The 13,998-nt window shown below is 46.5% G+C and overlaps 1 protein-coding gene across 3 annotated transcripts in view; it reads left to right on the plus strand.

Annotated features, from left to right (window-relative positions):
- Positions 1–11,402, plus strand: part of HS6ST2 (heparan sulfate 6-O-sulfotransferase 2) — a 282,359-nt gene extending 270,957 nt beyond the window's left edge. For all 3 annotated transcript variants that reach the window (XM_044235133.1, XM_044235134.1, XM_044235135.1), the window contains one exon: positions 8,282–11,402. In XM_044235133.1, coding sequence (XP_044091068.1) covers positions 8,282–9,161 — 880 coding nt within the window. In that variant the 3' untranslated portion in view covers positions 9,162–11,402. The remainder of the gene's footprint in view (positions 1–8,281) is intronic.
- Positions 11,403–13,998: the final 2,596 nt, after the last annotated feature.

Here is a 13,998-nt window from a genome sequence, read left to right on the forward strand (position 1 = left end):
AACATCCTTCTGCTTAACAAAAGTCCATCAGTTTAGTGTGCCCTTAGAACACACACACACAACACACACACACACACACTCTCTCTCTCTCTCTCTCTCTTTTTCTCTCTCATAGCTGCAGGCCCAGCCCTAGCTTGGGGCCACACAGGAAGAAGGTCCTACTCAGCCAGCCAGGCCAGCTCCCCTCACCAGGCTGACCTTTCTGAAACATGGGAGAACTGGGGGCAGAGGGAGATCCAGAGAGCAGGAAAAAAGAGATTTTTTAAAAAATAAACACAAGGAAGACGCGTGAAGCAACTTCAGTTAGCCAAAGGAAAAAGCTCCATTAATTAAGGTGTTAATGAAGGCATTACTTTATATACATAGAACCGCTCCTTTGGGGGAGGAAGGTCTGTGCACGGTGGCGGGTGAGATCTTCAGTCTCTTCCAAGTTGCTTTTCCTGGAATGTATCCACCCTGTCGAGGACCCTCATCGGTCCATTCAAAGAAGCAGTCCGAGTCCTGGTGGCCTTATCCATCAGCGGGCTCCCGAGGGATGGCCTTGCTCCTACCTCTCATGGGTTGCCCAGAAGAGCCCGGCCTTGTCACAAGCCCATAGTATCAACTTGAAGGGCAAAGGGAGACGTTCGGCGTCCAGATCACTTGGGTCTACGTAAGGCTAGGAGGACAATCTCATAAAATCCCGGGTACCACTGCTTTAATAACTCACTTTGCACAAACGCAAAGGCTCCCTCGGCTCGCTGAGCCTCAAGGGGATCTTGAGAAACGTACCAGCTATAACACATGTAAGCGAGCGTTCCCCCACTTCCAAGTCGTCCCCTCTTGAAATCTCACATTTCCTTATGAGGCTGCTGCCACAGCAGATCACCACGCTGATGGGGCCCCTCGGTGGGGACTGTCAGCAAGCGTTGGAGCCACCTGAGAAAAGCATTTAAAATGGCAACTCCGGGGCTTGAGGGATCCAACCCCATTGGAGGCTTATTTGCCTTTGATTCAGTTAACTCTACTTTCATTTAGTCGGTGCTCACGTATTCATGTTGTTTGATCTGAGCATGATGGAGCCGCTTTTGATGGCAGGATCCGTGCTCCTGGTTTAGGCATCATTAACCGGGGGAAGGTGACCAGACCTTTGGCATGAATGACTCACTGTCCCTTATTACCCTGCTTGCGGAGTTCACTTAGGACCCCCCAAACGTGGTTCGTATTTTTCGGCCACTCACCATTCCTCCAAGAACAAGACGTATGAAGGCTGAAATTTAAAAAAAAAAAAAAATACAAAATTAAGCTACAGGTATCATAAAATGTTCAGTCATTGATTTGGGCTAAGAATTTGTTTCCTTTCTTAAATTAACTTTTTATTGATCTCTCCTGTGACCTTCACTCGTTCGGTTTTGTTGGCTTTCTTCCATAAAAGAGATGGCTTTGATATTTATTTTTCCTTTGAGTAGTGCAGGAAAAACCTTATTCGGGAGCCAGGGGCCTAAAAGGGAAGTAAATGTTTACAGCACGGTCCTCCTAGCTTTGCTCAGGCAAAGTGCCCTGGGCTTTTCCTGGACAGAACTGGGCGTCCGTAGGCTTGTCTGTGGCGTGCAGCAGGGAGCTCGGGTTTGCTCAGGGACAGCGGTGCTCAAGACTGCCACAGAATTTCCTGGAGAGCTTCCTAAGATACAGATGGCCGGGTTCCAGCCCCTGGGTTTCTGTTCAGTGAGTGGACCCCAGAACGTGCATTTCCATGGCGCTGATGCTGCTGGTTCTGGAACATTCTGGATGTTAGTTTGTTCCCAGAAGTGGAAGTCCTGGGTTTGGGCCCCAGTACGAGGATGGGAAGAGCACAGGTTCTAGAAAGAAATGGGTTCAGTCTCAGCACCCCTACTTAATTCACCATGTGACACTGGGCCAAATCATCTCTCGGTTTCTTCATCCTCATGATGAGAACAAGAAAAATTTCAGTTCCACGGTCGAGGTGGGAGTTCATATATAAGCACCAGGCCTCAGTGCCCCCAGCCCCGGGCTGTGCCCTCTCTCAGCAGGAAACATTTCCTCTTCACGAGGGTTTTTTCAGGCCTGCTTTATTAGGCAAACAGACACAAAGCAGGGTCTGCAAAAGTGTCCGCCTTCAGCCCAGGAATGCTCCCTGCAGTTAGATCCATTTCCAAGGGCTGTTAGGGATGTGTGTCTTGGGAGAGAGTCCGTGTTTCTCTCAGGGCCTTGATTTTCCCACCTCCAAAGAGAAGTGTCTGACCACGATGCTGTGCCGTCTCAAAGGCTTCTTCTTACTCCCATGAGCCTAGGACTGTTAAAAATGAAAATATGGTACTCGTGTTTATCCATGTACTTACATCTAATATCCTTACATTTTCCAGCCTTCTTTCTCGTGGGGCTACTGCAGAGAAAGTCAGGGGTAACTGCTCCGTATCACTAGATGTCCTTAAAATGTTCCATCACAGGGGTAAAGTGGTGTATCTGTTATTTAACAGTGACATCTAGTGGCTTTTCCTTATCAAAGAAAAAGATGCCTTTCCTATTAGCTTATCCTAAGCTCTGCGGCTCCTGCTGCAGATATTCATTCAACAGTCCTTTATTAAACACTAATTTTCTGTCAAACATTGTGCCGGGCCCAGAGGATCAGCTTATGCTGATCAGTGATACTCGGTCCCTGTCCTCCCGGAGCTCAGAGTCCAATGTGGGACGCAGACGGATCACTAGACAGTCACGGCACGTAGCAGTAAATGCTACAGTTCCAGCATGACTGGAACAGAGGAATACCAGGGCTGTTCACTCTGCCTAGGAAGGTCAGGGAAGGTTTCACGGAGGAAGCAATCTTAGAGCGGAGTTTTGAAGCTTTCCAAGCAACCTAGAAAATACACAAGCCATTCAAAAGAGTGGGCATTCTGCATCCAAAGGAAAGGGGCCTGTAGGATCATTGCCTGGAACGGATCTGGAAAACAAAGTTCCTTTTCTATACCTGGAGCATACAGAAGAGAGCAGGGTTTTTCAACTATTGACATTTCGAGTTGGATAATTCTTTGCACGGTAGGCTGTGCCGCAGCTCTGCTAGACCCCATCCACTAGAAGCCGTTTGCACTCCCCCTCGCCCCCGCCCCATGACAAGTAGAACGTCTTCAGAGATTGTTACATGAGCTAGGGCCAGGGGAGCAGAAAGAGAGATGCAAAATCCCTGTGGATGAGGAAGGCTTGTGTAGAAGGAGCTTGAAAGAGATGAGGGGAAGAACGGCGGTGTTACCAGGTCCCATGAGGCTGTGTCTAGAGTGTGAAGGAGCTTGGACTTCATGTCCTAGTTGATAAGGATTAAGAGGTCTTAACTAAGGAATGACAGGTCAGATGTGTGTCATATGGGCCTGGGGTGAGCTAGGCATGAGACCAGAGGCTGGGAGACGGGCCAGGACCCCACAGCAGTGACCCAGTAGAGAAATGATAAGGGCCTAGGCCCCAGGCAGCGATAGGAAGAATGGACCTGAGTGCTCCTAGGATCTAGAATCAGCAAAGGTCTTGGGGAAAGTTCACATAGTGGTGGTGAGCAAGATGGAGGAGGTGGCCCCCAGGTTTCAAGCTTGGACAACTCTTTGTTGGTTGCTATTGTTGTTTCTATAATTACTTAGCAATGACAGGAAAAAGTTGGCCTGGACTCTAACTTTTATATAGTTCTGCTCTAAGGGACCAGGGGCATACAGGCACACTGGATGATGGTCGTAAACTTCACCTAGGTAACTGGTAGGGAGTCATGACTCCCAATTTAAAGATGGGACACCTGTTCATCTTAATGAAGTGACCCATTTTGTCGTAAGATATATCTGCCCCATTACCACTAACCGAAACAGGCTGATGATGATTTTCCTGGGGCTGAGCTATTTTAAATAGTTCACTCATTTAAAATTAGATCAGTCCGTTCAGCGGCACCCTTCGGAGTAATGTCCACCTGAAGGGAGCCTTCCGGCAGTTCTCATCTGCATCTTGCTCTGTTTTGATCAGTGCGTGGATACAGGCATTGCCGAAAGGAATAAGGGGATGTGGCGAAGGTATTAGGGGATATAATCAGAATCCAGATATGTTTTAACAGGCTCAGACTTAGTCTAACAAGGAGAAATTCAACAGGGCCACAAGTAAACTACATCCAGGTCCAGGATAAAGTAGATTGGGCTTCAAAGTGGCTTACGTGCAAAAGAAAGAAAAAGTTTAGTTGCCTGTGCGTCCGCGGTGTGGCCTGTTTGCCAAAAAGGTTGATGTGATACACTAGGCCACACTAGGAGAAATGGTGTTGAGGCTGAGGGAGGTGACAGACTGTCCCTGCTTGTCACTTGTCAGACTGTGCCTGGAGGACACATTCCAGTAAAGTGGAATATATTCAGGGGAAGCGAGAGGGCAGTGAGGGAACTTGAAGCAGTGTCCAGAATAGTGGAAAACCATATTTAGCATTAAGAAGAGAATCCTCGGGCTACCTCAGGGTACTTAAAGTCAGTCTTCAAAGCGCCGAAGCCATGTGTGCAGAATTAAAATTCGATCCGCAAGGACGCTGTCATGGTTTGAAATGACTGCTTTTTGCTGTTAATGCCACATCTTTATCTTAAGGCCAGATCACCCCCTGAGAGCTCTATCTGGCCATTCAACTCTCTTTTGATGTCCCAGGGCACCTGAGGCCTTCTGCCAGAAACTAGAGCCATCCCTAACCCTCCTTCCTCTCCCCTGCGTTCATTTTGACACCAAGTTCAGTTAACGCTACCTCCTAAAATTGTGTCTAGCCCTCCTTCTTTTGCCTTGTTTTCTGCAGTAAACTAGGCGAATTTCCCTAATTCCATCTCCACACCCCATTCCCTATAAGCTTGCTAAAACACTGATTTCATCAGGTCGCTACAGACATCTAAATCCTTTCTTGGCGGCGGCGGGGGTGGGGGGGGTGTCCGAGGCCTTCCACACCCAGGGCTCTGGCTACCCCTCCAGCAGGACCTCGGCCACTGCCCTTCGTTCCCAGTCAGAGGTTTTTGGTTTTTTTCTTTTTCTTTTTTTTAAGGATTTTATTTATTTATATTTATCTACTTAATGTATTTGTCACAAGCAAGGGGACTGGCATGGAAAAAGAGAGGGAAGCAGGTTCCCTACTGAGCAGAGAGCCTGATGCCGGACTCAATCCCAGGACCCTGAGATCCTGACCCGAGTCGAACAAAGGCAGACGCTTAACCACCTCAGCCCCCTAGGCACCCCCGCCCCCAAGTAAGAGGTATTCAGTGCACTTTGTCCACACACAACAGGCTCGTCTGTGTCCTGTGACTTTGCGCATGCTCCCCTTTCTGCCTCATACTCCATTCCTCTCTCCTTGCCTCCTCTCATTCTTACTTGTTTTCAAAATAAAATGGCAGAAGCTTTTGCCCGTATTGTTCGGCTAGTGAGATGCTTTCATCACACCTCCTGCTCGCTCCAACCATAAAGAACACATCCTGTTGGGGGCGCCTGGGGGGCACAGTGGGTTAAGCCTCTGCCTTCGGCTCAGGTCATGATCTCAGGGTCCTGGGATGGAGCCCCGCATTGGGCTCTTTGCTCAGCGAGGAGCCTGCTTCTCCCTCTCCCTCTGCCCCTGCTTGTGTGCTCTCTCTGTGTGTCAAATAAATAAATAATTTTTTAAAAAAGAACACATTCTATGGAAATGCCATGTCTTGGTGCTGTGGGCACCCCGTGCCAAGCACACGTGAGGTGCTTGCCCTGAACTGGCCACGGGAAGAGCGCCACCCGTGTTTCAGTGCCCCCCGCCCCCACATCGCGTTCCCCTTGGGCTGCGCTGTCACATCCTCAGGTGGCCTGCCCCGAGAGACTGCGTCTCTGACATTTCCCTAACAACTCTCTCCTCGGCATAATGGGCCTCCTGGATCTTTTGCCCAACCAAACCTCCCAGGTGTTACCCACACCTGCTTTCCTGCCTCCAGCACACTATGGTATGCGGGAGCACCGGACACTCCCGGGCACACCGACCTCTAAGCACAGCTGCCTGGTCATCCCCAGGGGTGATCTGTTTGCAGCAGCATCGAGTGTTTCCCACTGAGGCAGCCTGGGAGACCAGGCCTGGCTTTCCTGGAATACGTGGGCTGTGGCAATCCCTGAATCTGTTATCATCGGGGTCGGGGGGTTGGGGACAGCTGCTGTCACTAGGGCAGGCAGGCTGTGGGCTCCTCTCATTCTCCGTGGCCTTGACCACCCCTGCAATGTTGAGACGGAGGCTGCCCACGTTGAACTGGCGTCATCTCATGTGGGCACAAGGAGACCTTCAAGGGGGAAGGAATCACACATCCACCATGTGAGAGACTCTGGGCGTCTGTCTCTGCCTCTCTGGCGTGCCTCCTCTCTCTCTCTACGTGAGGCTGGTGCTTCCAAAATGTTGGTCGTGACGTTTACCCTGGTGATTGGGATCTTTCTGTTCCCAAAGACAACAGAGCGTGTTTGGGAGGGAGAGCCTTGGTCGGGCACAAATCTGCACTCTAGGGTTTACCAGAAGATGTCGCTGTAGTCTTAACCCAGTCCAACGAGGCAGGGCCAGAGGGACTGTCAGCTAAGCATGAAGGTGACTTTATAATGGGGGTTTAAACTACCCAACAGCCCCCATTATAATGCATGCCTGCTAAAGCTGGTTGAAAGATTAATCCAAATGTGTCACTGGACTTCATAAATTTCTTCTCTTTTTTCCAAATAATCAGACTAATTGCCACTAAGCTATCGCCTCCGGCCTAGCATAAAGGCTCGATAAATATGTATTGAATGAAGGAGGGAATGAGTATCACAGCAAGGGGCGGAAGGAGGAAGCTCGCGGGAATAGCAGTCACCTTTGTCGGTAATGGCCATGGGGCCATTTAGCCGTGGGTGTTTGCAGACCTGAGTTTTTGTGGCGCCTGCCAAGATCGGGCGGGCCGTAGGTAAAGCAGTGAGATAGACTCTCTGTCCTCTCCATCCTCACTCCCAGAGGCTCCTCCTGGGCCCCATGTTTGTTTAGTCTGAAAAAAAGTATATACAGTCATTAAAAAAATTTTTTTGTGATATTTGCAAGGCACTTAGGAGATTCTCCAGAGTTTTTGTAGGATGAGGCATGGCTTTCCCGGTCCTCACTCTCTCCCTCCTCTTCCCCAGAAGTTCTAGAAGAATAGTACAGAGTCCCTGTCCTGGAAGACATCGTTTAAGCAGAAAAACAAATAGTCACAATTCAGTATCAAAATTTTTCACAAAGACTAAGTGCAGACATGTTACAGGACCACCGAGGAAGAGGTGAGGGCCGGCAGCTGGCGGTGGGCTTAAGTTTGCTCAGAGGAGAGATTGTAACTTGAAGGATGTTTAGAATTTTCTGGTCACAGAAGGAAGATCGTGCCCAGCAGAAGAAGCGCCATGCCCAGGATAGACCCCGGGGGTCCAAGTTGCTCGAAGCCCGAGACTTGGGAGAAACCTTTCTGCGGAGGACATCAGCCAACAGACCCAGCCTGTCTATGATTGAGTTGGTTCCCTTTGGCAGGTGTACGGAACCTTCCACTCTCTCAGATTGGAATGAATAGATTTCACAAAAGCCGCCAGCCATTCCCCAGGTTTTCTCTAAGAAACGAAATGTTAATAGTCAGTGTTTATTGTTGTTTTCCTTCTACAATATGCCTTTCTTTGACTTCAGCTTTCATCCCCTGAGTCTCAGCGGGGTGGGGGGGAATCATTTCTTAATTAAAAGCACAACCCCAGGGTCGTTTCTCCCCTTGAGTATGTCTGATCACATCTTAGGCTTTGACATTTCTGGGCTGGGGTGCGTGCTTGTATGGGTTCAGTGTTGGTTAGTCCTCTATGTGAACAAACAAATATTTCAGTTTGCAGCTTTAAAATGAAGATAGCCATATGACAGAGGCTTCACACTTGCTGACACCCAGGTATCCTTTCAGTACGTAAAGAAAAGAGACATTTTGGAGCTGATAGAGTTAATTTGGCTGGGCTGGGAATATTATCACGCTAGCAAAGGCTGAAACCGAGGTGCTTGCTTGCATATGTGCCATTGGCAGCTCCCATGTCTATTTCAGTCGGCAACTAACCACACTCATGAGCTACAGTACCAGCAAATTGGGGGAAAGAGTTAGCTACCTGGATGGGCTCGTGGGACTCAGACAGTGGTCTACAACACACTTCACAGGACAGACGCTGCCAGATCACCATCATTCCCCTTTTGCCCTCCTTACTGATCAGATGCCATGCACCTTGCTGACTCCACTTGTGTCACCCACGGCACTGAGTGCTGGTCTTTGTGCTTTGCCCATAGGAACTTCCACTACATCACCATCCTCCGAGACCCAGTGTCCCGCTACTTGAGTGAGTGGAGGCACGTCCAGAGAGGGGCAACATGGAAAGCATCCCTGCATGTCTGTGACGGAAGGCCCCCAACCTCTGAAGAGCTGCCCAGCTGCTATACAGGTGATGACTGGTCTGGCTGCCCACTAAAAGAGTTCATGGACTGTCCCTACAACCTAGCCAACAACCGCCAGGTGCGCATGCTCTCTGACCTGACCCTGGTCGGCTGCTACAACCTCTCCGTCATGCCTGAAAAGCAAAGAAACAAGGTCCTCCTGGAAAGTGCCAAATCGAATCTGAAGCACATGGCATTCTTCGGCCTCACGGAGTTTCAGCGGAAGACCCAGTACCTGTTTGAGAAAACCTTCAACATGAACTTTATTTCGCCATTTACCCAATACAATACCACTAGGGCCTCTAGTGTAGAGATCAATGAGGAAATCCAAAAGCGGATTGAGGGACTGAATTTTCTGGATATGGAATTGTACAGCTATGCAAAAGACCTCTTTTTGCAAAGGTATCAGTTTATGAGGCAGAAGGAACATCAGGAAGCTAGGCAGAAGCGTCAGGAACAACGCAAATTTCTGAAGGGGAGGTTCCTTCAGACCCACTTCCAGAGCCAGGGCCAGAGCCAGAATCCGAGTCAGAATCCGAGTCAGAATCCGAGTCAGAACCCAAATCTGAATGCCAACCAGAATGTGACTCAGAATCTGATTCAGAATCTGACCCAGAATTCGAGCCAGAAGGAGAACCGTGAAAGCCGAAAGCAGAACCCAGGTCAAGAGCAGAGCGATGGCAGCGCCAGCAATGGCACCAATGACTACATAGGCAGCGTAGAGAAATGGCGTTAGGTGGCTCCCAGAGGCCTTTGTGCACTTGCCCCAAAGCGCCAGTAGAGATATGGCAAATCTTAAAACATGAGAGTTTCCAAACACATCTTGCTTCCTTAAGTTTGGAGGGTTAAAAAAAAAAAAAGGGAAAAGTTAAGATGTTGCCTTTACAGTTGCCTTTCAATTAAATGTTATACTGTGCGTGGGTAAAACAACTTTCAGTATGTAATTAAATTGTCTCTTTTTGGTTTGTTGGAGTATTTATAAAATCCAAAAGCCAAACCAGACTCGCCAGAAATTACTGTTTCAATATTTTAAGAAATGCTTAAATTAGCTATAGAGACAAAATGAAAACATAAAAGGTGGCCATTCGACTTCTGGCTAAGAAACAGACTCAAATTATTCATGGTACACTGTTCAAACTTGCTCTTGGAAGCAAACATTTGTTCCCAGGGGTAAGCATGAATATAGACACACACACACAAAAAAAAACTAAAATTAACCACAAAACCTTTTATTTTCTTCTGATTTTAACCAGGAATCTATCTAAATGAAATAAGAACTGATGGTAAATCTTACCAAACTATAGAAATGAAGATTTCTCTCTCCCAAATATGGGCAATTTTATGTAAGAAATATTGGCTTTTCAAGTAGAACAGGATTCGTATCTTGTTATTTAAGAGATGTTTAGAATTTTCAACTTTTTCTACCTTCTACCGTTTAAAGGTTTTAAACAGGGTGTATCTCATAGTAAACAAAAACACTTTTCTGGGCACTGTAATTTCAACAATTCTGGAATCTTTTTGGCGCTGCTTCTCATTCATTTGAAGGCTTCTCGGAGTTGTGCTCATTCCAAAATAACCCATTTATTTAATCTTTCTTCATCATCTAAATGGTGTGTTGCTGAGTTTCTTGTGATATAGAATCCTGGATTCAAGTCAAGACTTTTTCCTATAGAATTGTCTTATCAATGTTTGTGTAGTGAGGTCCTTATCAAGAAACTCTTGAGCAGGATAACGTGTTAAAAATATTGCTGAAGTTATTCTTGATCAGATAGAATTGAACTTGAATGTGAATGAATTGTTATTGACTTTTTGTACCTTCTTATTGTGCCATTTCCTGTTGGGCTGGCAGCTTTTAGCCCATTTGTTCTTTTTGTGTTGACAGACCGTGGACAATTACAAGATGGGGGGGAAAAACAGTAGAATAAGCATTAAGATAGCCAGTGATTTAGTAACACCAAAAGCTGTATCTCAATACTCTGGGTTAACCCTCCATCCGGTTTTGTTTTTTTTTTAAAGAAAGAACAAAGAGAAAGAGTGTTCTGTGGTGAGGGTGTCTCAGGAGCATATGCATTGAGGAAAGTGATTTCATATTAAGTCTCTGCACAATACTCGTAGGTGATCAGTTATGAATCGAGCAGGACGAGAAGAACAAGTCACCCACTGTGCTAGCAAGCACCGTGATTCTGGGCAGTGTCCATTTTACGGGTTTTGCTCTACTCTGTAGGGACCTACACTAACCCCCTGGCTGTCGATCCAACAAGACAACTGGAAATAGCACTGATGTTTTCAGGAGCTACACACTTAGGAGTGTGACGATAAAGTCACATCTTGTACAATCCGCTGCTTATCTGCATGATCTAGTCTCATCCGTAATACTTACGGCCACAAGCCGGACGAGAAGCTGAGTATTTGGGTTTAAAAATAAGTTTTCTTGACGCTGAGTTTGTATCACTATATCTGAAGTTTGTTTTGTCTGACAGTGTTGCAGTCCTGGGAAATCTGAGAACTGAAGACCTGAAAGGAATTTTTCTTAAAAACTCAAACACACCTTGAAGTCAACGTGTTTTAGAGTGAAACTATTTTGTGTACATTGTGTTTTTAAAATAAAGATCCTGTAGATCACTGTGGTATTTCGGTTCTGTTTAGTTTTAATTGACAACATTTGCTCTTAAAACAGATAAGTACCTTTAGAAAGCAGGATGGAGCCCAAGCCAGTGGAAAAGCCTGTTACAGAAAAAAAAAAAACAAAAAAACTTTTGTGTTATTGTGGTGTGCATGGCTGGCAGAGATTATGTGCATTTTCTCTGTCTATACTGATTATTGTATATAAGGGATGTTATAAATACATGTTTTGGTCATCATCCTATAAATCCCGTGATTTCAACTGTAAACATCCGTCCAATGGTGTAGCTTTACAAACCATTCACTGATTTTGTGTAATTTAACAATAGATATGAAATAAAGTTTAAATTACGGACTCGGAGTCATTTCGTGATTTCAAGTGTTGCAGCCACTAGGTATCATGATACCGCAGAGAGAATTCTCTTCTCCCAAGGAGTTTCGTTTTGAACTCCTGGCCACCAGGTGGGGAAGTAGATGATCCGATCTAATCCACCGCGTTGAAACAGCCTTCGCTTTGGGGGCTTCCTTCCAGGGGCGCACACTGTCTCCCCTTTCGGGTAAGACAAGATTGTCAAGGAGAGACAGGATTGCTTTTCTTATAAGGACACTGATCCCATCCCTGAGGGCTCTACTCTCCTGACCTAATTACCTCCCAAAGGCCCTACCTTTAGATGCCATCACATTGGGGTTAAGGTTTCAACATATGGATGTGGGGGGGGACCTGAACATTCAGTCCGTTACTCTATGCAAATGAAATGTGTGTGAGTTTTAATTTAACTGTTATTGAAATAGATATTCACTTGCCTAAAAGCATGCGGGAAGGAAAATTGGGGCTCTTTATTTCTTCTCTATCCCCTCTGTCCACAGGATAGAGGTTAAAGGTAAGAATTTAAATATTGGCTTTTAAAGTCAAACAGGCCATGATCCAGTTCTGTGTGAGGTACCCAGTTTGCCAAATAAACTTATGGTTAGGACTATAGTTGGGGTGATTTGCCTTTGCCCTTGCCCTTTTCCAAAAGGAATTTAGATACTGGTTGCATGGATAAGAGGGAAAAAAAGCCACCAATCTGGAGGGTTTCATTATCACTTTGCAGACTATTCATACTTAGAAAATATTGCCCATCAACCGTTTATTGAGCAAGAATTGGGTGGCCAATGGTCTTGATTTTATAAGTTACTTGGGAGGAACTGTGAACAGACTAAGAACGTGAAATAGTTAGGAAATAAAAGTTGTTTCCATTTTCCCCTGAGAAGGGTACACTTGGAGAGCAGGGCACTCACACAGAAGGAGGGAAAACGTAGGAGCTGTAGATCACTATTGGCTTCTTAGGAAATGGACTCTCGAGGTTGCCCAGAGAGCAGCCATGATGAAGAAGAGACGACTTGGCCCAGCTCCTAAGGACTTAGGATTCTCAGTAGGAATTACAACCAAGGAAGAATGGAGCTATCTTTGGGGGCACTCATTCAGTGAGTGGAGGGTCCAAAAAAGCCTAGTCTCCCTACTCCTGGGAAACACAAAAACAACAGAGTAGTCCGGGGGGGGGGGGGATGCGGGACCCACAGATCTCCCATCCTGCCTAAGGAAGACTTCCTTCTCTCTCCTCTTCGCTAGGATTCAACTAAGCAAACAAAATTTTGTACAAATTATAACAAGACACAGTGGATGCCGACTCCAAGGGGAACCCCATGGGATTGTGGAATAAGGCCATCCTAATCTCTCACATGGCAAGAAGGAGGCAACCTGACAGTTTCAAACATCAAAACAATTACATCAACACCTGAAAAATTCCAAAGTAGATTTCTAATCCATTCATCAGACCTTCGCATATGTGCAAAGCCCTCCGAACTGCAGGAGAAAACTATCCTGAGAACAAAGTAAATCAACTGTTTCTCGGGGCCAGTGACCCTGTTCTGACCAGCTAGAGCCGGAATCCAAACCCTCCAAACCTGGGGCCAAAGGCCGCCCTCCACCTGCTTTCGTAAATCAAATTTTATTGGAACTCAGTCATGCCCGTTTCTTTACATATTTCCTCCGGCTGCTGTCACACGATGGAGGCAGAAATTGCGACACAGATCTTATGACCTTAAGAGCCTGAAATACTTCTTTCCTTGCCCTTGAGAGAAAAAATCGTGCAACCCCTGAGCTACAGACCAGTCCAAGCGTCCTAAATAGTGAAGTCCTGGCAGAGTTTATAATGAGCCCAGCGTCGGAGAGAACAGAGGGTTGTGATATGAATGTTGCCCAATAATAAAACAGCACAAACAGCATTTACTGAATATTTACTACATGAAAGTCACGGCTTTAAGTGTGAGAGGGTCAAAGACCCTGATCTTTTCTCTCAGGATTATGGGAATCTAAAGCAAGGGCTGTGTCAGAGAGCGACATTAAGTGAAAAGCTTAATTAGTTCCTCTCTGGGTGTGTTCCATCTAAAACAATAGAGGTATGTGAAGGAAAAAGTGAAATTACCTACACAAATCTCCCTCCCTCCAAGTAACTAGTGTAATCATGTGATTTCTTCCAGACCTCCTTGTCTTACTCCCAATCAAATCTCATCTCCCTCTGTCTCCCCACCTGTGTGTGTGTGTGTGTGTGTGAGTGTGTGTGTGTCTCCAACATACACATAATATTGATAACAAAAATGAAACTACGTCGTTCCATTATTCAATTTCCCTTTTGGGGGGAAAGCTCAGCAGCGTATCACGGTTTGCCCCCCACAACTAGTATAGAGTGGATGGTTAACCCTAGGCCCCCAACCTGGCTGTATCCCAGCCCCACCACTTACCAGCTCTGTGACCTTGGGGGAAGTCACAAACCTCTCTGTGCCTCAGGTCCTGTCCGCCATCCCGTAAGTGGAGGAAATAACAGCTCCCCCTTCAAAGGGTCGTTGTCAGCATTCAGTGAAGTCATACTTGTAAAGAACTTGACACAGAATAAGACTTACATGTGTTG

This window comes from Neovison vison, chromosome X, assembly GCF_020171115.1.
Source record: "Neovison vison isolate M4711 chromosome X, ASM_NN_V1, whole genome shotgun sequence".
Lineage (NCBI taxonomy): Eukaryota > Metazoa > Chordata > Mammalia > Carnivora > Mustelidae > Neogale > Neogale vison.